The 22,850-nt window shown below is 37.5% G+C and overlaps 1 protein-coding gene across 4 annotated transcripts; it reads right to left on the bottom strand.

Annotated features, from left to right (window-relative positions):
• Positions 1-2,686: 2,686 nt before the first annotated feature.
• ical1 (islet cell autoantigen 1-like) lies at positions 2,687-22,337 on the bottom strand. Of its 4 annotated transcripts, XM_088074530.1 has the most exons (16): positions 22,215-22,337; positions 20,996-21,028; positions 19,866-20,025; positions 15,121-15,193; positions 14,497-14,620; positions 13,484-13,682; positions 13,272-13,397; positions 12,451-12,549; positions 12,230-12,315; positions 11,111-11,158; positions 10,856-10,905; positions 9,932-9,976; positions 9,526-9,711; positions 7,267-7,560; positions 7,078-7,173; positions 2,687-6,182 (listed from the first exon to the last, which is right to left on the bottom strand). In XM_088074530.1, exons 2-16 carry the CDS (start codon positions 21,004-21,006, stop codon positions 6,067-6,069), a joined length of 1,713 nt encoding a protein of 570 aa, XP_087930656.1. In that variant the 5' UTR covers positions 21,007-21,028; positions 22,215-22,337; the 3' UTR covers positions 2,687-6,066. The 4 variants fall into 4 exon arrangements, with proteins under 4 accessions (XP_087930656.1, XP_087930657.1, XP_042368936.2 ...); XM_088074531.1 differs by lacking the exon at positions 9,526-9,711; XM_042513002.2 differs by lacking the exon at positions 11,111-11,158 and having other exon boundaries at positions 22,215-22,333.
• Between the last annotated feature and the right edge of the window lie 513 nt (positions 22,338-22,850).

Below are 22,850 nucleotides of genomic sequence, written 5' to 3'. Positions count from 1 at the left end.
AACACAATTTCCCCCCCACTGGGATCAATAAAGTATTTCTGATTCTAAAATGCAACAACAGATGTTGTACTCAAATTGGGAAATGTTATTTTGTTTTCTGAAATGTGCAGTTTTTGGGAAATGCCATCGTGTTTTAGGGAATTTTTTTGTTTTGGAAAATGTCCTTTTATTCTGGGAAATGTAGCATTTTCTGATACGTTGCAGCGTTTTCTGAAACGTTGTGTTGTTTTGACACTTTCGGGCCACCGTATTTTTCAGCCATTTACAGTGACAGCTGACTGTAGAGTGGTGCAAGCTGATGCCTTTGTTCTGCTAACTGGTAGCAGTGACCTGCTGCCCTGCTGGCTGGTGTGTATCTGTGGGAAACACAGGCCAGGGCTATGATGTTTGCAGCGTGTTCAACCTGTGTCTGCTTGCCCCCCTCCTTCCCAAGCGCCAGCCTTTGCTCAAAATGTCCCTTTTTACTACACGTCCATCACAGCCGCCCCCTTCTGTTCCTCCTCCTGCCATCTCTCTCTCTTTCTCTCTCCGTTTCTTTCCCTCACAGTCACCGAAATGCTGATTTCCTTCTGTCTTGCTCAGCTCCTGTTGTCGTGAAATGTGTCCGGGAGGGTCGCGTTCTCTCTGGCTTGCGGGGCCCCGAGCACAAGGAGGTTGGAGCGCCCAAATACTACACTGCAGAGCATGATGGTAGTTGTAGGAAAGAGAAATCCTGCTCTTTAAAATCTGGGATTGCTTGAATTTTCTTTTTGCAGATTTTATGGAAATTTGGTTAAACTTTGTGAATGGAAACTGAACTGGTGACAGCCCCAAAGTGGCCAAAGTTTAAGTCCTTTTATCACGTGTCAGTGCGTCGTTTTTGCAAAATATTTAACAGAGAAAAGTCATTTAGGAGCAAAAAAGTTGGGGTGCATGGTGCTTCACAGTCTTTTTTTTTTTTTTTTGTCAGGACAGAGCAAACCTGTTTCCAAAATAAAAGAAATACATCCTTTAAAAGAGCAAAACATGCAGAAAAGAACCAAAAAGAAGTGGCAACACTTGAAAAATCATACATCACAATATTTCTCCAACAAAATGCTTTCACAAAATATTTACACAATGAGATATTTGGGGTAATGTGGATATAATGACTACGTGGGTAAAGAAAAATAACAGAACAGCTAGAACAGTCTGCTAAGTTCATAAAATTACATAGTTTTACTGTATTACAGCCTTTAAAACAACCTTTAAAACGTATAATATTATGACATCAAAAAACTTTCCCTGTGGATTTTGAAGTCTTGAAAGTAAGGTTGCAACAACATGAGATGAAAATATGGATAAGCAAATGTACAAAGTATGATAATCGTTAACTTTCATATTACTGTATACCTTAAAACCGTTATATCGCTGCAACCCTGCTTAAAAGACATTAAAATAAAGCCTTAATTGGTATTAAAATGTCTTAAATAAATCTCTCATCTTAAAACGATTTTAACAAATCGTTCTTTGATGCCATTGCTGTTTGAAATATCAAAATAATTGAAAAAGTCTGATACAAACCAATGCATGAGAAGCTTGTATTTTATGCAAAAACACAGCATGATGGGAATTGAGGCAGGGTGCGAAACAAAATCGAAAAGAAAACTGGCCAACGAACACTAGTTCTTCCTTATCACAAGTCAAAAAAAAAACATTTGGGCATGTTTTTTCTTTTAAATTTCTTTCCGAGCGGCATTAAAACGTCTTAAATCTCACTTGCCTTGAGCCAGTGTGTGAATGGGTAAATTTGCTTGTGTTGTAAAGCGCTTTAAATGGTCGTTAAGACTTTAAAAAATGGCTTTATGAATGCAGTCCATTTAACTGTCGTGAAACTTTAACTGTAACTTCGATTGACGCACAGAAGTGTGTGTAGAAAAGGAAGATAATGTGTAGTTTTTTTGGGGGTTGCTCGCCTCTGCGTGCTCGGGCCCATCTTCCTGTAAATGTCATTATTACTTGACTGTGCCTGCTGCGGTGGGATAGGAATGTACCGGATTTGTAAATATAGAGGCACAACTTGTGTTTGTATAATCGGCTGACAAAGATATGTATCTGAATGAGTCTACAATTGTACCATATACCCCTCCCTTCCTTCCTCCCTCCTCCTCCTCCTCCTGCTTTTTCTCCGCTGAGTACTGTGAATTACTACATGTCTCATTATTGTGAATAATAATGTATTTATTTATCAGGAGTGTAATTGGGTCTTCAGAGAATTTTAATCAAGAATAGATTACATCGTCCATCTCAGGTTGTAGTGAATAGGATACAAAAAACAAACTAACTTCTCAGCGCACACTAACAAGTCTACACTGATATTAAAGAGAGCAAACCAACAGCTGCTATCTATGTAGCCTCATACAGTGGAAATCCTGACTGATGTAAACCTGTAGCAGAGTACAAGTAGAGAGAGAAGTGTGGATGTCATTTACCCGGAGACCTGATTTGGTGGCGAAAAAATACGAAGAGTTCTGTTCCAAAATGAGATATCCACTTGCTGAAAAACAATCACGGCGACGTGTTCTTATTTGTCGTTTTTAGACGTCTGTTTACAAAAAAAAAAAAAAAATGTAACTGGTTTGAAAGAGCAGATTCATACAAATATAGATTTTTTTTTTCAAAGTGGATGAAGCGCATTTTGGAATGAGAAATGCTCGACACGATGATCCTTTGTTTGCTTGTCCAGTTTATTGGAAATAGAACTGCCAAGTTTTCATCTGTTAAACCCCTCGAGTGAAATAATAAAAAGGCATAGTTGAATTAAATAAAGCATTTGTGATTGACTTGAGAAATACATTCTTTTTTTTTTTAAGTGTGTAAATTAAAAAGTAAACGGCATAATACACGATGTAACACAAGCACAGCAGTCGCTGATCCTTCCTGCAAAAAACTGACTGCCTTGAAAAACAATCTGTAAGTTAATCTACTTAAATTATGTTTAAATTTGATCTAATTGTTAAATTTACAATGCAATTTGCAACTTAAAAATGACAAGTTTTGTTAAATTAATATTTCTAGGTTTTAGCAACTTAAGTAAATTGAGTTCACTGAGCTATATATCTGTATTCTGCTGCTGCAAACTAGTCAGTCATATTTGTATATTGCTGAACATGTAAACAAAACAGATTTCGCAGATCTCTAAACTTCATCTTTGGTGAAATCCTTTTTTTCATGATCAACACTGTATTGAAAACTTCCAAAAAAGGATTTTCCAAGTTTTCCCAACTCAATTTCAGCTGCAGTTGTGTTAAACAAGCTTAATAAAAATTTAAAAAATCATTTATTTATGTGTTACTGATTGCAGTTATTATTTCATTTATTTAATGATATTTTAATTTATTATTTAATTTATTTTTATTTATCTAAGTTGGTTAATAATCTTCTTTTTTCAGTTAAGTCAGACTGACTTGGTTTACAGAAGTTGATAAAACTTTGAAAAAATAATTTTAAAAAATTCAATTGTCATTTATAAGTTGCAATGATAACCTTTCAAGTAAACTTAACAATTAGATATAAAGTCTGTATAAATTAAGATTAATGGTTATATTTACTTTCATTTTTCAAGGCACTCGGTTTCTGAGATTATTTTTTCCCTAAAATCAGTTTATCAGATTTTACAGCATGTGTCCCATCAAAAACAAGAAGAAAAGAAATAATGACAGTTACTTGATAGCAGGGGTGTATTTGCATCCCCCCCAAAAAACAGAGATAGTATAGTGCAGTTTATATCAAAAGTGTTTTTTCTGAGATGTCAGACACATAATTTGACCCCATGATGCACCGTAGCTCCGCTGAGTGAGATTCATACAGGCACATAAATGTCGAAACTGAGGATTTGGTTTCAGTTGGTGCATGTGTACGACGTATTCACATCAACAGTTTAACTATTATCCATAAAATGCGTTTTTTAGAAAGCTGACTCTTCATTTTGTAAGTGTTCACTAAACCAAACATCCCAATGCGTCAGTTTTGACAGCTTCTTTTTTTTTTTTGTCCCTTCAAAACAAATATAATCAGCGGGAATTAAATCCAGCTCGGGTAACACAGAAATCCATTTTATGAGATGGTAACAGTTCTCCAGTGTTATTTTTTTCCCCACACATAAAATAAAATTTCAAACATTTCATCTGTGAATTCTCAAAATACACAACACACAAGGTTAAAAATAGACTTTACAGTGTTATTTTAGTGTTACTTTCTCAGTGTACTGCGCAACCAAAAAAAACATCTGATTTCTTTTGCAAAATAATCTGAAAATAAATACATTTTGATGCATCTTTAGTAGCAGATTTAGAGGATTTAAACAACCCGCCCGGCCCTAAATAATCTAACCCTGTGTCCTGCTTTAAAACCTCCTCCTTCGAGAGAGAAAAACGATCACGAGATAAATGTTGCATCCTCCACACGTTTTTTTTTCTTGGCCTTTGACTTGTGATTGTGAAATCTGAACGACGGATGATGATTCCATCAGATTATTATCCCGCAACATTCAGAGCCAGAGTGAGTAGAATCGGAGATCCAGGGAGACGCATGAAGTCTCGCAAACGCCACAGACAGTTTGGACAGTGTGTCTCCGCTGTAATGCAACTCCGCTTCAGACAGTCACTGTGACGCCGTCGGTCCTCTCCAGAGACGCTCGCGCGTCAGTGTCAGCCGTTAGACTGAATCCCTCTCAGAAAACAGAGATATTCCCTCACAGGGATCAGCAAAGCGTCACATTATTTATTTTTTTTAAAATCAAACTGCTGGAGTCTTTCAGCTCCAGAGTTTGTGCGGCGGTCTGTATCACGGAGCGAGCTCAGCTGTGGATTACCCGCTTTCTCTGAATCTAACGTCAGGCGTCTCGGATCAGTAAAGTCTAAAGACTGAATTCAGTTTGAGCACGTGGGGATTTTAGCCGTCATCACACGAATGCTCTGATGCTTTAATCTTGCTAATGCTTCATCATCGAATCCCTGCAAAACTAATGTCAACCGCAATCAGGTCTGCTTTTTGCAAAAAGCTAGTCAGCCATATTAACCTATGATGATGGTTAAATAATACCTGTGTTTACCTGCTTAGCATCCGCATGTTAGCGTTGTCATTGTGAGCATGTTTGCATGCTGATGTTAGCTTGTAGCTTAAGTACAGTCTGTAAGAGCTGCTAACATAAAAGCTGTAAATGCTCTAATAAAAGCACTTATTTTATCTGCAATTAGGTATCCCTATCCTGAGCTGCAGTGATGGAATAAGAGTGTAAAAGCATCCGCGCTGGCAGGATTACTGACCCACCCTGTGGTGAAATGAAAGAATAGAAATAGCAGTGTGAGTTTAGTCCAAACGGAGCTTAATAACCCGCTGATCTTGCTCAGTGATACAGGCCTCTGCTGCAACTTGAGTTCCTACTGTTATTGTGCGCAAACACAGGCTCAGTGAGAGGCTGAGGGTCCCTTCTTATCGCTTGTACACTGTGTATATATGTAGAAACTACGCATACTCTTCATTCATACTTGACAATCATGTGCTACGACGTTTCAACATTAAGCAGTAAATAGATTTGTTTTTTAGACATCCTGCGTCTCCTGTGATGTGCACACACGCAGCATACAGACACACCCAAACAACGCAAACATCAGCACACACACACACACAAAAAAAAGTGCGACGCCATCCAAGATAAACCCGTAACTGAAACATTCTCTCCGCTTGACAGAAGCTGCGATAACTGAAAGGTGACACAAACCACTGTGTGTGTGTGCGTGTGTGTGTGTGTGAGTCAGCAGCGTCACGTGTGGAGTTTAACAGTCATTTACGGAGCCGCAGAGAGCAGCTGCGAGTCGCTGAGGAAAGCATTTCACAGCCAACACTGTTTTCATTTTCCAGTGTGGCACAGATGTGAGTGTGTGTTTGTAAGTGTGGGTATGTGGTCACCTCTACTGGTAACAGAAATGCATGTGTGTGTGTGTGTGTGTTTTTTCGCTGTTTACGTGTGGTCTTTTACCTGTCACGAAAACTCGCTGACATCAAGATCCAAATCATACACTGCAGCACACACACACGGCCGGGACTTTAGGCGTTGAGCAGCTCATCGGCAGAGCGTCCAATGGCGTCGGGATTGGAGAGGGGGTCCAGGTCTGCGAACAGGTTGAACCAGGCGGACATGTCTTTGGATCCACCTGGAGCAGCTGCATGCACAATCACACACACACACACACACACACACACACACACACACACACACACACACACACACACACACACACACACACACACAAACATGCAGTTAGAGGAAAATTTGGATTCTGGTTTGTGGTAATTTCATTGTTTGAAAACTTTGTCTGGTGATATGTAAAACTCGAGTACAAGAACGACTAACATCTTAACAGACTAGAGGTCGGTTTTGTGTCGAAATTTAGTTGGACGTGCCAAAAGCTGCAGTTTCTCTAAAGGCCACATGAGGCTGGCTCCAAAAGTGAGTCAATCCCCATTTACAGCAATAATAATCATGTTTACAGCCTGGTGCAAAAAACAATCAAACAAACAAAAAAAAAGGTATTTAACCCTTTAAACCCTGGGCAAACTGGTGCAATTTCTTACAAAAACATGGAAAAATGGCGACAAGCACTTTTTTGCAAGACATTAGTAGATTTGGAAAATTATGTTTAAAATTTTTTTTTAAAAAGTTAAGAAAACGTGACACTTTTTTTCCCATTTTTTAAAAAAATGTATTTATTTATACAGTTTTCTGGTAATTTTCCCGCGCTTTGTCCTAATTTCTTACAAATTTTTGGGGCATTTCCTCTTTTGTTACTCAATGCTTTTTGAAAGAAATCAAGCCAACTGGCTCGGGTTTCAAAGAGTTAATGTATGTATATGTGTGTACTCATTGTGCAAAGTAAGAAAAATACTTAAAGTTAGGGTTGATGATTTGTACATGTTGACTTTGTCAGTAATTTAAAAAACATATATATTGGTTAGTTATATCAGCAGAAAATATGATGTTGGCTAATCTCCATATTTCATTTTAAAGCCAATATCTGCTGATACTGATGACGCGCTGATATTATCGTGCATCCTTACCATTAGCGGCTGTATTTGGAGCCGGCTGAGCTGATTGGCTCTGACCAGGAGGAGGCTGCAGGGGCGGAGCTTGGAACATGGGTGGGGTTGACCAGCCTAAAAAAAAAAAAAAAAGAACAGGGTTTAATTAGTGATGGATCAGCGTGCTGCAGTGTACTGCTCCCTCCAGCAGAGGGCGGTGTGACTGACCTGCAGAGCTCAGACTGTGATCCAGCAGCTGGGAGGGCAGGAAGCCTGTGGGGCTGGGGGGGTGTGAGGGCGGACGTGCCGCTGCTGCTGCTGCTCCGCTACTCGCTGCTCCTGTGCTCTGTGGAGGAACGCTGGGATGTTCAAACAGCCCGAATGCATCCTGCCACTCTCTGCTGAACTCCTCGCTGGCCCCCGGACCAGGGCTGAGGAGGTCTTTGAGGAAAGCCATGTCGCCTCGTTCTCCATCCTCGTCTTCTGGTCTCAGGCCTGTTCCAGCAGTGTGGGGTGGACCACCTGAGAGCAGACAGAAAGGAGAAAGACAGAAGGGGTGCTGTATTAGACCAAATAAAGCAAGATTAAAAATAATAATAAAAAAAAAACAGAAACCAATCACTGAGGTTAATAAGACTGACCTTAAAAAGATAACTCAAAAAGAGAAGAAAATGGCCCCCAAAACTTGCAAGAAATTAGTAAGAAAAAAAAAAGAAAAACTTACAGGAAAATTATCAGAAAATAAGCAAAAAAGCGAGAAAAAAAGAGACAAGAAAATTACATTAAGAAAGTGCAAAATAATTACATTTTTCCTGTCAATAATTTTAAATATATAGATATACTCAGGAAAATAAATATATTTTTTTTGTCTCGTCACCTTTACTTTTTTTTTCTTCAATTTTCCAAACATTTCTTGCTCATTACCTTATTTTCTCTTTGTTTTCAAAAGAAATCAAACCAATTTTCTCAAGTTTGTTAAAATGCTTGTGAAAGGTGTCTGAATGCATTCAAAACAAAACCGATGTCGATCCGGGTTTCAAAGGGTTAAGAGCATGCTTTAATTCCATGCAAGGTTCCCATGGCTGGAAAAACCTGGAAAAGTCATGGAATATCAAAATAATATTTTACAGGCTTGAGAAAGTCATGGAATTAGTAAAAACCTGTAAAAGTTTTAAGTTTTAAAAGTAATGTAACGTAACGGCAAATTTATTTTCAATACGATAGCTGTCAACATTATGTAGCCTTAATATGCGCCGACTCAAGGACTGCACGACATATCGTGTGTGTGTGTGCAGACACAGTTTTTCTAAAGTGAAAATTTTCATTATTTGTCTCTAAAAAGTCATTGAAAAGTTTTAAAATGCTGTCTGCCAAAATGTGTGGTAACCCTGATGCTTGAATACTTTTTAGTTTTAAAGTTTTGTTTTTATATTGCAGAATAAAGAACACAATCCAGCACCTTTCCTCTGCAGCACAAAGGCGTCGGAGGGAGAAAAGGAGCCGTTTTTGTCTGACATCCTAATTACTTTTTCATTGAGCCACGCTGCAGCATGACTCGGCTTTTCAGAACACCTTGTAAATTGCCGCAGCTGAAATTTTAAAAGAGGTATTTATCAAGAAGTCTCTTTTTTTGATAAAGCCGAGCTCCCCTCTCTACAAACGTGGAGTGACATTCAAGTCTAATGAAGCGTTTCCGCGGGAGACACAGGTGCGACTAACAACATCAGTGTCTACAGAGCACTGCAGTAATTACCGGAGCTGAGCCTCCGTTAATGTTATTAGTTTCACCTGCGCTTCTCCTGCTTTCATGAAGCTTGAGGAAACACAAGTGCTCTGATTCTACAACGACTATGAGAGAGAGTTGTGTCTTTTGGGTGTAAAAAGTTGAACTTTTTTTTTTTTTTTTACAAAAGAAACTTGTGAAAAAAGTACACAAAATATTTTAGACCGCCAAAGGTTTGGGAATCTGCAGCTTCAAATGACATCTAACAGGACACATCTGCAGCTCAAAACTGTAATTTGCCAGATCCTGTGCACAGGAAACATTTATATTGTTTGGTATATATGATAAACCATCCAAATCTACTCTGACCAGGTGTGTTCAATGTCCACACAAAAAAAAAATCACTTAAATCTTACAAAACCTTGACTTTTAGTGATCTTAAATGCAGTGTGTGTGGGGGGATGGAAGGACACTCAGTCTGTACAACATTTTTTGGGTTAGTCAGTGGTGAGTAAATGCAGCCAAGAGCATCAAAGAAGTGAGTCTCGGGACTGAAGAAGAAGCTTGACTGTTTTTCCTAAAAGACAAGTGAAGGAAACAAAGCCTCTTGCACCCAGCAGGCAGACTGGATCCAGATCCAAAGTGCTAAAGGAAGCAGAGCCGAGATCCCAGCAGAGGGGATTTGTGCCAAGCAAAAAGTGAGATGGGAAAGCTGAGAGCCAGCGAGGTGGCTAGAGGGAGCAGGAGACAGCGGGCCAGTTTACCAATGGCAGGCGGCTGATTTGGACCTCCAGCCCGAGGAGGAGGAGGCAGGAGCTGGGGCTGGAGAGGGAAGTGTGTCGGTGCTGGGAGCTGCGGCAGGTCGCAGGTCATGAGGATCAGGTCGTCGTCAGAGCCCACTGACAGTCCACTGAGGTCTTGCAGGGCGGGAGTGGGGGTGTTTTGGTGCGCTGAGATCAGAGGATCAACAGGCATCCGGTCCACAGTCAGCGACAGAAATCCCAATTTACATTTACACAAGTGCTGCTGGCTACAGAAAACACCAAACAATAGCTTCTCAACACACACACACACACACACACACACACACACACACACACACACACACACACACACACACACACACACACACACACACACACACACACACACACACATACACAAACTTACCACTGTCGCTGGTTTGGCTCTGTCCGTCACTGCTGTTGGTACGTTCTAGAAAGCAGGGAGCATAAAGAACAGCACAACAACGCTCATGATTTGCATTTTTTTTGCTCATTTTTTTCTTACTTTGTTAGCAGCCATTGATTTCTGTTATTAACCATTGCTTTCTTATTTCTTCTCCTCTCTTGGGTGAGAATGTATTTTTACAAATGTCCGAGAGCAGTGTAATGGAGATGAGAGAAAAAACATCTGATTTTCACAGCCAAGCAAATTTTTTTTTTAATTTGAGGGACGTAACAAAAAAAAACAGAACATGAATATCATTGAATCGGATTTATATGATGTTATAGAGTAATAATTATAATGATTGGATTATTAAATTTCCATACATTTTTCGAAAATTGGGAAAAAAAGACAAGAAATAATAATTAATTATTATTAATTTCCAATTATGCATATGAAGCTGTGACTTAAGAATAAATTCAGAACATTTCAAGAAAAATGTTGCAATATTACAAAAATAAAGTCGTTATAATGAGATTAAAGTTTTTAATTAATTAATTAAAAGCTGTATATTACAGAAATAATCATATTGGGTAAATTAATTAAGTAAATTACTTTAGAAAAAATGTTAGCAATTATTTAGAGATTTTCTAAGGCAATGTGAAAAAAAAAGATTCATAAAAATCCAGCTTCCCGTGCATTTTTAAGACTTTTAGAGGATTGATTGACAACACACACATTTTACTCCAGTCAAGGCTTTATTTCCAGATTGATGAATTCAATGCTTTTAAAGACTTTTTAAGGATCTGGCTCATTGAAAATCAGGATCGTGATTTTCATTCAAGAACTGAGCCGCGTAAACTAAGAAAAAAACTGTGGAAATGTGCCTTTAAGTGTGTGTTTAAGCCCACAGGGGGCAGCACATACCTGCTGCAGACGCACTTCCTGATGGTTTGTCGTCATCCAAGGACACCAGACTGAGGAAGGAGGAAGGAGGATGGGAGGAGGGGAGAAAATTAAAGAGTGCCTTATCTAGCTTGCAAGACACGCTTTAGCTATTTTTAGCAATGCAGTAGCCTCTATTTGATTTGGAGCTGCAGTCTCAGGTTCCTAAGGGCCTCAGCTAACACATGGATCACTACTGATCATCAAATGGAAAAGCTGACGCACACACAGACTTACTGAGCGAACACGGGCATGACACTGGCGTCATGTTTGATGACGACACAGCTGAGGTGACAGTGTGCAAAAACAAAAGGAGAGCGCAGACAGCAAAGTGAAATTATGATGGAAACTGGATAATAAATGGAGTGTGTGTTAATGACAGGACACAAGAGAGGAGCTGCATGAAAGCAGACACAAGGGCTGCGGTCGCAATTTCATAGCAACACACTGTTTAGCAGAGGTGGGATTAAGTCACACGTGCAGGTCTCGAGCAAGTTCCAAGTTACTGTGGTGAGAATCAACGCAGACAAAAATGTGAAAATCCAACAATAATTTCTGTTTTTACAGTTTCTGGCATGCCTTCAAATCTGTTTTCTCAAGAAAACACAAAATAAGAAAAATATCATGCTTTCCAAACCAATTTTCTTATAAGAAAGTAATATAAGAAATTAAAAAAAAAACTCTTCTCCTTTTAATTTTTTAATAGGAATTGCAAAAAAAAGCCCCAATTTTTATAAGAAAACAAGCCTTTCAAAAATTTTAGGGAAAAAAACTCAATTTTTTTTTTAGTTTTTTATAAATATCACCCAAAAAAATTAAAGAAAAAAAACCAAACACATAAAAAAAAAAACCTTAAAAAGTGCATGAATTGCATACAAGTTCCTGTGAAATATTACTGCATGAAAACCCTGGACACGACACCGGCGCAATGCACAGTGCAATCTAGTGGTGATAACAATGTTCATAACAGACTGCGGCGCACAGCTATGAAAGCAGACACACTAATCACTGGTTGCAATGTTAACTGACTGATTAAGAGTCCAGTGTTAGTTACATTATGCAACATAAATGACAGGGGACACGCTTGCTATCAGGTAGTGTAGATTCTGGTAGAGCCGATGCTGGCATGGGTTACCATGGTTACATGTCTCCAACCGAGAAAGATGCTCTCAGGAAGTGACATGGTTATTACAGCTCAGTGTGATCAGAAAGACTATTCAATAAAAAATTTCAGTAAAATATGCTGAACAGTAGTACACGTGGACCATCATATGCGATGCTGTACGCGGCGATCATGTGGCAGGATGTCAGAATTGGATTTTAATTTAAGTCATGGTTTTTACTGTGTCCTCTCACCTGTCTGTGTTGCTCTGTAGAGCTTTCTCCTTCTTCTCCTCTTGTTTCTGTATGTCTGTTATTTCCTCCAGTGGGTCTCGCAGGTCCTGCAGGACAGAGGAATACAGTTAAATGTAATATGAAGACACGTATGAACAGATCGCTTCAGCTGAGAGGACTTCATACTGTGTTGCTGCTGTGTGCTCGGGACCACACACTGGTGTGTCTTTAATCTGAAGTACCTTGAGTGTGGTGAACTGGTACGGTACGTGTCCTTGGAAGGCCTCGTGGATTCCTGACATGGCGTGGGCCGTTTTCTCCCAGAACTGCAGCAGAGTGGTCTGCCAGGACAGGATAGAAAGACATGTTGAATAAAGACAAAGACCAGAGCTACAAGGTAGAAACGTCACGACATTTAATGGGGGTGTACACTGGTGATCCTTTTCAAAATAAGAGCTGACTACACCATTGTGAAGAGTCATTCTTAATACAGGATTTCCACACATTGACATGGACATAATTTCAAGACGTCTTTATGACTTTTCAAGGACCCCAAATCTTTTTTTTTTTTTTATTGCCCCACTTGTGTGGCATTTTTTAAACATATTATATTCAAACTCTATTCAAACATAATTTCAGCATCCCACCTGTTCAAGGACGGACGGCAATTTTGAAAATCCAACAACAATTTCTGTTTTTACAGTTACTGTCTATTATAAGCGGTGTAATTTTGGTGTCTTTATAAGAAGACATCTTTCAAAAATTGATGAAAAAAAACCCAATCATCCAAATTTTTACATTTTCTATAGATATAACATTTAAAAAAAAAAAAAACAGGCAAAAACTTTCAAAGACAAAATGTCTTCAAGCCTGTTTTCTTAAAAAAAATCTCCCGTCACCAGATACAGAAAATGAATCCACTGCTATACATGATTATTTTTCCAAAATTTTCAATGATTTTTACTTGCTCCACGACTTTTCCAGGCCTGAAAAATGTATTTGTGAAATTCCATGACTTTTGCAGGTTTTCCATGTATGTGGGAACACTGTAAAACCAAATCACCTGGTAGGTACAGAGGGAGTGGGAGAGCATGTTGCAGCGACTCGCTCCCAGCATGTCCACCTTCTGACACACGTCGTTCTTTAGTTTCTCAAACTGGCTCTTTGTCCCTCTCACCTGCGTTTGGACCTGAAAACAGGAAAAAAAAAAAAAAATTATACATTTCAAGTGAAAGAGAGCGTCACTCTGATACTCCCGAACCAGCGTGCTCGGACCTTGCGGAACTTCTCCAGCTGTTTGTAGGTGTCTGGGTCCAGTTCTTGGGAGACGTCTTTCATCCAGAGCAGAGCTCCTCTGTACTCTGTGCGGGCCTTCTCCATACGACTGACTGTCAGCAGCGTGTCAGCGATGGCGCGGCGCCTGAACGTCTCCACTTCCTGGTGCAAACGGTGCAGTGGCGGGCAAAGTGCCATCCTATGGAGAAGGACGCGATTTCAGAAAGTTTTTCAAAATTTTAAAAAAGATACTCAGCAAAATAATGCTTTTGTATCACTGCATGTCAGTGGTGGAATGTAAGTAAGTACATTTACTCAAATACTGTACTTAAGTGCAATTTGAGGTACCTTAAAATTTAAAATTTTTGCATCAAAACATAAGAGTTTATAAAAAATCTTTTCTTGTTTCTTTTTTTAAATAAATTGAATTACCAAACAGTTTATATGAGTACAGCTGCAATAAATAGGTGATAAATCAATCAGTCAACTGACAAAAAATTAATTACCAACTATTTCGATAGTTTTTCTTCACAAAAAAAAAAAAAGGGGGGGGGTTCGGGTGTTTTTGTTTTCTAATTTCAAACATTAGATTTTTTTTCCTTTTATTTAAAATAATAAATAATTTAAAGTATTTTGCAAGTTTTATATCTTTTTAATTTTTTTTGAATAATTTTAAGATTTGGGGTGTTTTTTTTTTATAATTTTGAGCGTGTTTCTTTCTTTTAAAAAAATATTTGAGTCTACTAGATGTAGAATTTTGTAGTGTTTTTTTTTTTATAATTTTGAGGGGTTTTGTTTGGGTTTTTTTTCTCTTTATAGATTTGAGGGTTTTTTGGTGGGGTTTTTTTTTCTATTTTTTTAATAATTTTGAGGTTTTTTTCGGTGGCCTTTTACTTGTCACAGAGTACTTTCACAGTGTGGTATTAGTACTTTAACTTAAGCAAAGGACCTGCATACGTCTTCCACCACAGTTCAACACAGGATCATTGGCGTCAATAAGTTCTGCTCCTGACCTCTGCTTGGCGGAGGTGCACAGGGCCTTGCTGGTGGCGTCCATCATGTTGCCGGCTTTTGTGCGATCGTGTTCGGCCTGGAAGCGCAGGAACAGGCCGAGCTCGTTCTCCTCCTGAGACAAGCCTGGAGAGACAACTGGAAGCTTTAGTCCCGCATGTCCACAAAGGACAGAAACGGTTTCGAGAGCAAAAGAAAAGGAGGATGCAGCCTGTTTACATGAGAATCTGAAGGCTTTGTTTCGTCCCCTGAACACAGAGGCATCGGTTTATTTAGAAAAACTAAAAAAAAACAAAAGCTCAAAGATCGCCTCAATCTCAGGAAGTTCTGTGTTTTTTTAGAATAGTGAGTGAGTGATGCAGTTTCATAGCTGACTTCCTCATACCATGACTACTACGAGTACGGCTGTTCAAAGCTGATTTTGAGTCGAGGAGACTCGTGTTCAGCAAAAGCAACTTACGGCTATTGATCACAAACACACAAAAAAATGATAAAACTGTATGTTCTATATGAGCAAAGATGGCAAACTGGATGTTTCTTGACTAATCTGAAAGCGAGTGAAATAAATCCTTCCTGGTGTTCCTCTGTGAGGAGAAATTATGTAACAGGTCTAGTTTTTCACTCACGTGTGATCCTGTGCTGGTACTTCTCGATCACCTTCAGCAGCTCTGTGCACGTTACCTGGACCGAGCGGAAGAACTGAGGAAACAAACAGGATGAATTAGAATAGTTAAAAAAGTTTAAAAAAAATTAAAACGTTTTTAAAAAAGAGTTTAAAAAAAAGATGATAAATGCAATAAATTGAATTACTACAATGTTTATATAAGCACAGCAGGAACGATTAGTTGATTTTTGAATTAGTCGACTGACAGAAAATAATTGCAAACTATTTTGATAAGTTTTTCTCCATTAAAAAAAACCCCACAAAACTTTAAAAAAAAATTTTCAGGTGATTTATTTCATTTTTTTTATGTATATAATTTTGAGTTTGGGGGTTGTTTTTCCCCCCTTTATTTTGTGTTTTTTTTTTCAAATTTTGGGGTGTTTTTGTGTGTTTGATTTCTATTTTTTTAAATAATTGTGAGTTTTGGGGTGTTTTACATTTCTCTAATTATTTTGAGATTTTCAGCCCTTGCCTCAGTTCTTTCTTTGTTTTTTGTTTTTTTTGTTTTTTTTGCAGCGTGACGCTCCAGTGAGGCACTCAGCCTCTCAGTCTCTGAACACAACATATTTTTCTCTTGCTCACTGTCTGGCAGCCTCTCCTCCCATCTGTTCGACTAAACAGTGACTAAATGAAGAGTTTGTCACAGCAGAGTTGAAACAAATAGATCCAAACACCCATTTTTAAACGCTGCGTAACATTACGAGCACCAGGTTCTTCCTCGCACTCCTGAAAAATACAGAGTCACTATCTTAAGCACACATTTAGCGTGCACGTGTCACATACCACATCTTCTGGAAATAGAATCAAACAGTGGTGGGAAAATACATTATATTTTAGGCATGTACACATCAATACATCAAGGCCACCAATTTAAAAAAACATACAAACAAATCATGATAGTTAAAAATAGCTAAATAGCTTTACATATACTAAATGTATATATTTCAAGCGCATGTGATATGCCTATGATTTTTTTTCCCCACACATTAACTGGTATTAATAAAGGCCAAAGCATTTTATATGAAAGTAAATATTAAAAAATATAAGGTAGGAGAAGCGGGGTTCCCACACTTTTCCATGGACAAAATTTTAAAAATTCGCCATGACTTTAAGGACCCAAAATATATATTTTTGCCTGGTGTTTTTTTTTTGTTTTTTTTTTTAAACATATGAGATTCTAACTCTGTTCAAACATGATTTCAGCATCTCACATAATGTGTTTAAGGACAGTAAGAAATGTGAAAATCAAACATTTTCCATTTTTACAGTTTGTAGCGATAAATGGTTTCGTTTGGGCGATTTTAAAAAAAAACATGCCTTTCAAAAATTAAATGGAAAACAGTTAAACGAAAATCACCTAATTTTTTAAAGGAGTAAAAAACTTTTTTTGAAGAAGAAAAAATGCTTTCCAAACCTCTTTGCAAAAAAGTTTTCAATAAAAATCGCCAATAAAAAACAGGAAAAAGGGGAAAAAAAAGAAAAATTCAAAGAATAAAAAAATTGCCAAAACTTTTACAGAAAACATGCCTTCCCAACCTTTCTTAAAAAAATATTTTTTACATAAAAATTACTAATAATTAAAAAGAAAAACACGCAATATTTTAACTTTTTCCTAGAAATTGTCGAAATGTTTTTAAAAAATAAGTTTTTTTTTTTTTTTTAAATCAAAGACCTATTACACACACAAACAAATGTTTTATACACAGAACATTTTAAAAAATTTCAATGCTCTTTAGAAGTTCCATGACATTTTCAGACCTGGAAAATGTGATCATGAAAAAATCCATGACGTTTCCAGGTTTTGCGTGAGCATGGAACCCCTATACAAAAAAGAGTAAAGAGCTGCCTGCTTCTTCTCCCTGCAGCCAGACAGGTTTAAGACTGCAGAAAGCAGAGGGAGGAGACTTTTATAGTTACTGATTAACTGCAGAATAAACAGCTGCCACCTTCAGTGTGTCTGCCTCAGCAGTGGCCAAACATCTGTCAGTGTCAGATCTCTGGCTTTGTACAGGTCAGCGCACCTTTTCTGATGATTAATAGTGACATGACCAATCCTGATCGACGCATCAAGATCATATTTATCTAATGTCAGCTGCTCCGTCTGAGTCACAGCAATATGGCGGGGGAAAAACAGAAGCAGAAGCTCAGTTCTGTCTTTCAAATGGAGATTTTCAGTGTCGAGGTCAAAGTTTCCTCCATCAGCCAGAAAAAGGAAAATACTAAATACAACGGTGATGAAATCTGAATGTGCGCTGTGGAGATGTTGTGATAAAAATGCGATAAAATCAGGTTAGCTGTACGGCTGCCATACAGAAGCGGCTCCAAATCTAATCTGCCCCGGTGGCTTTTAGTGGGCTGCTGCTTCACAGAGGACTCAGAGTCCAGATTAGAAATGATGAAGGAGAAAAACGAAAGCAAAAAATCAGGAGTGCTGGATTTTGCATGTATATCCTCTTCTGCGTTGCACCCTTGTCTTTATAACCCCTTTGAAACCTGGATCGACATCGGTTTTCTTGTGCTGTGTTGTGATGCCTTTTAAAAAGAGATTTAACCCTTGAAACCTCAAGACACATGGTGAAAAAGGCAATGAGCAACTTGGCAAGAAATGTCCCTCAAATTTGCAAGAAATTAGTAAAAGGTGACAATAAAATTACCTGAAAAAAGCAGGAAAATTGAAGTGAAAAATGTCCAGGAAAAAATTAATAATAATAATAATAACTTGTAATTTGTATGGCACAGTTCACACAGCAAGCACAACTTAAAGGGCTTTATAAATAAAAAAAAAATACAGAAAATACAGATAAAAGACGATAAGATAAAATGAATAAGATACAACTAAACCCAGCAAATACATGCACACATAAAAGAAAAAACTAAAAACACACACAAAAAACTATACGTGTACTTACTATAATTTCATATTAAAAAAGTGTATGGATTTTTCATTTTTCATTTTTTAAAAATTTTTTTTTGTCATCTGCTTGATTTTTTTTCCTTTTCTTTTTTAGCTTATTTTCTGGTAATTTTCTTGCTTTTATTATTTATCTTATTTTATTTTTATTTTTTAAACTAATTTCCTGCTTTTTTTTTAAGCCATGTCTCGTAAAGGTGCACATTGGTTTCCACCCATGTTTTTGCAAGAAGTCAAACCAATTTGCTCAGGTTTTAAAGGGTTAACCCTCTCCCCTCTTGTCTGACTTTATCTGCGTCTCAGCAGGAATAAACAGAGGCACAATAGCAGGAGGACACTGGAGGCCTGATCTTGTTCCAGGGTGAACAAAGGCCTCACAGTGCGTCTCGAGCGGCACGGTGAAACTCGACCACGTCCCCGCCTCACAGCCAGACAGCCTGTCACAGCTAAATGCCAGCACATCCAAACTGCCCACACTCATTTGTGGCGCTGGTGAGAAATGACTAAAAGGCGGAGGAACAAACCGATGGCATCACTTTCAAAGCTGTGATGTGGTGTGAGACGTCTCACTCATAATTACAACTCTTGGAATATGACTACAAGAAAAGAGCTGTGCAAACAGTGGACACCTTGTGCCAACACTTTGACGCTCTGAAAAAACCTGTCTCCACAGTCATGCTGCAGACACCTAACACCCATGACTTCATGTAGGAACTGTTGTCCTTTCACAAAACTTAACCTGACAACCGTGTCGCCGCGCAGAAGGAAGCGTGCATCTACTCATGGACAAAAGGGTCGGGACGGCGCAAAATGTAAACAATGTAAACACAGTGGTGCTAGGTGAGTTAGCTGTACATGCACGCTTCCTCCCTCCATCCGTGGTGATTCGGTTAGTAGGTTCCATAGAAAGAAAGTAGTCCCTTGCAATTAAAATAACGATCAATCCGAGCCTTACTGACCTCTGCCTGATCTCTGCTGCCCTCTCTTTCTTCTGTCTTTTTTTATTTATTTTATTTTATTATTTATGTATATATTTATTTATGTATTTTATTTTTATTGGTTTTTTATTTTTGTTTTTTTTTTAGTCTTATTAACCCTGAGATCAATTAATTATTAATGCACTCTACAAATAAAATGTAAAAAAAAAAGAAGTTATTTTTATTATTATTAATAATAATAATAATAATAATAATAATAATAATAATAACTACTTTTATAATGACAGCAAATGCTATTATGCCTGATTATCTAGTTTTTTTCCTGTCTTGTCTATACTTCCATCTCCAACTACCCTCATGTATGCACTGCCTGTAACTGCTCTGTTTCCTTGTTGTACTGCACTTTTCACTCACAAATTAAAATACAATTCTACAATTTCATTTAGCAGACGCTTTTATCCATTCCCATCATAAAGAGTTTAAAAAGAGAGATTCTGTAATTTTGTTGTTTTTTTTTAAAGCAGAGGTGACCAATTGTTTTGAGATTTTACAAAATGCAACGTCAGAAAAAAAGCTATTCATAAAATCCTGCTCCCAATATCTGATAATTTTAAGACTTCTGAAAAAAAATGATATAAGACTTTTTAAAATTAATTGAGGCCTTATTTATAGATTATTGAATTGAATGCCTTTTTAAGACTTTTTTTTAAGGATCCCCACAACAATTGAGAAGAAAAAATCAGAAGGAACATGAACATGCCTCAGTTTCAGCTGTTGACTGATTATATTAGATTTAGTATTAACTTGGTAAGATGGAAACAGAGCTTGCGTTTTCAGACTAAATGTCTTCTCTCCTACCTCCAGTTTGGCATCCAGGTCAGCGTCAGAGGCCACAACGTACTCATCCTCCTTCTTGCCCGTGGCTTTGATGAGGACCTGCTTGGTCTTCCAGAACTTCTTCTGCATGCGAGCCATCACAGAGCTGTCCTCAGCCCGGCTCAGCATGTCCCCTGCAAACCTGGAACAGAGGCATCAGTCAGCTGACGTCTGTCAGTAGCTGTGATTATATAAAACCAACTATACAATGTTCAATACCACAGCGGGAAACTGATACTGAGTAGGAAATGGGAATGAATATGATTTTATTAATAGCAGTTTCATTATCGATTTTGCCTTTGATTCCGACTCTTTATACAAATCTCAAAATTATTCAAAAAAAGGGAAAAAAAACCCCAAAATCTCAAAATAGCTTTGGACCATTTCCTTTCGTCCACCATGATTCTTTGCTGCTGTCAGATCCCAACATCATTATCACATTACTTTATTGTCATTTTATTATTTATTATTATTATTAATATTTTATTTTGCGATAAAATGTAAGTAAAACATGCCATTATTGAAAAGAGGAGTTGGGGTCCATAACATTTAGGGCATAACATGCACTTTTTTAATTAAAAGGTAAATATAATAAGGCTATAACATGACAATGAAAACTTTTATTTATTTGTTTATTATCAGAAAACAGCAGAATAACAGTAGTAAACATATAAGAAAGAGGGAGAAGCACAGTGGTACAGTGTATCAGTTCTGTGGAAAATGAATATTACAATATTAAGACTTTTGTTGTGTTTTTTTTTTTTCTTTAAAAAAATCTTTTGGACAATTTATCTTCTTTTTTCTTTATAAAAAGGCTTCATTTTATATAGGCTTCTAATAGTATTTGGTGATTTTTTTTCTCTTTAAAACTTTTGGTGGGGGGGCTTCCTTAAAAAAAATTGCTCTTTTTTTCCTTGAAACATTATCTGTGATTTTTTTTTCTTTCCATTTTTTTCTGTGATTTCAAAATAAAAATCACTTGTCACAGCCAGAAACTGTGAAAACGAAAATTAGGGTCTGTCTTTGCAAACTGACATCTACTGTGGGAAGTTTTAACTATCGTATAAATAACGGTAATGGATACTCTGATGTAAACAAGAATGTCCACTTACCCATCCATCATTGGATATCAGCCTTTTTCTGCTCTGAAAACACAAAAAAAATACAAAGATGGTATTTAGACAACAAGAATAGGGATAACTTTTCACCAGCAGGTCCTATTTTAATAAAAAAAATGTATACAATCACAATGTCACCCATCATAACACACTAATAGTAGATATATTACAGTAAAAAAACCAAATCATTTGATAACAAGAACTGCATACAGAGGAAGTTAGTCAGTGACTCACATAGTTGATCATCGTGGATGAATTATATCATATGACAATTTCTGCCTTGGATATGATTTAAATAGCAATTTTAACATAATTAACCATAAAGTTATCCCCAGCTCTATTATATTAATAATGAAGGCAATTTTAACTAACTCCTTTCACTCTTTGTCTCCGAAAACTTTTAGAAGGAAGCTTTAAAAAAACAGAATCACTACACCTCATACCCCACAGTATCTTACAGAAACTCAATTTCACAGCTGTATTCAAATGAATAATAGATGATGTTATAAATAATGTTAAATAATAAATAGTCACTGATGTCACTGATTGTCTATCTGGTTTTCTTTTTTTATTTAGGGGCAGTCACACACCTGATAAAAGAGTAAAGACTTTGTCAGCTGGGTAAGATTTTGTGTAAAAACTGTTTGATGTCAGTGGGAGGGACAGTCAAATAATGAATAACTGAAAACTGAGCTGCTGCTGGTTTTCCAGTTGAATCTTACTGGGGCATACATACAATGCAAACACGAAAACAGAGCTGACAGCTGTCCCCCAGTGCAGTATAATGGAGTTAGAAACGGTTATCATGATGATTATTATGGCTGGACAAAAACTCGGTGCTAACGGCTAAAAAGCTAATCTAATATTGTTGAGATGAGACACCTGCGACTACCAGGAGTCAGCAGCCAGCTGTCTGTACAGCAGGTGTTCACTCACAACTAATGCTGCTTTTATTACAGGAAAACACACACAACGTTCACTCTGGTATTTACGGACAGTTGAAATACATTTACTACAAAGTACAAAAGTAGAAATAAACGTAACGGTAGCCGAGAAAACGTCAGTGAATGAGCTCGTGGGCTAGCAGCAGTTTAGCTCTTAGCAATGTCGTGGCAAGAACAGTAACGTCTTGACACGTTTATTTCAACGGCAAGTTGGTTCAAAAAGTGCGTTTTTTCCGTTGTGTTCGGTTTATTTATTAAAATAAACGTACCTTTACCGTTGTAGTTTCGTCCAGCAGTGCGAGCATCTATGCAGCGCAGCTCGGCTAGCCTCCTCCGCCGATAGCCGTCATAATCTGACTCAGAAACAGGATATGCAAAGTGGCTCTCGCGCCGTTTGGACGCGAGGGGGCGCTGCTGAGCGGGACATGCCGAAGACCGTCTATTGAGAAGAGGAGCCACTCAGAGCGGAAAAAGTGGCTGCAAATGTGGACTTCATGAGAAGTATTCAGATCCTTTACTTTAGTAAAAGTACTGATACCACACGATGAAGATACCCCGTTACAAGCAAAAGCCCTGGATTGAAAATGTTATTTGGGTACAAGTAAGTAATTATAATTAGGAAGATATGCTTAAATATTAAAGGTAAAACTACCCAATGTAGAAAACTCGTCAAAATACCTAAAAATCTTGTTATCATTGAAGATAAATACATTTAAAAACACACCAAAACATGTTACTTATAAATATTTAAAAATATTTAAAAAACAAAACTCAAAATTATGAAAAAACAAGAACAGAAAAACACCCAATATAACCTTTAAATAATCAGAAAAGGGGGGGGGGGCACAGAATTAATATTTGTAGTCAAAAACACCCCCAAAACCCTTTAAAATTTAGTAAGAAAG

This window comes from Plectropomus leopardus, chromosome 24, assembly GCF_026936395.1.
Source record: "Plectropomus leopardus strain MGB_pleo_1.0 chromosome 24, ASM2693639v1, whole genome shotgun sequence".
Classification (NCBI taxonomy): Eukaryota; Metazoa; Chordata; class Actinopteri; order Perciformes; family Serranidae; genus Plectropomus; species Plectropomus leopardus.
This window is presented reverse-complemented; position numbering and strand designations above follow the sequence as displayed.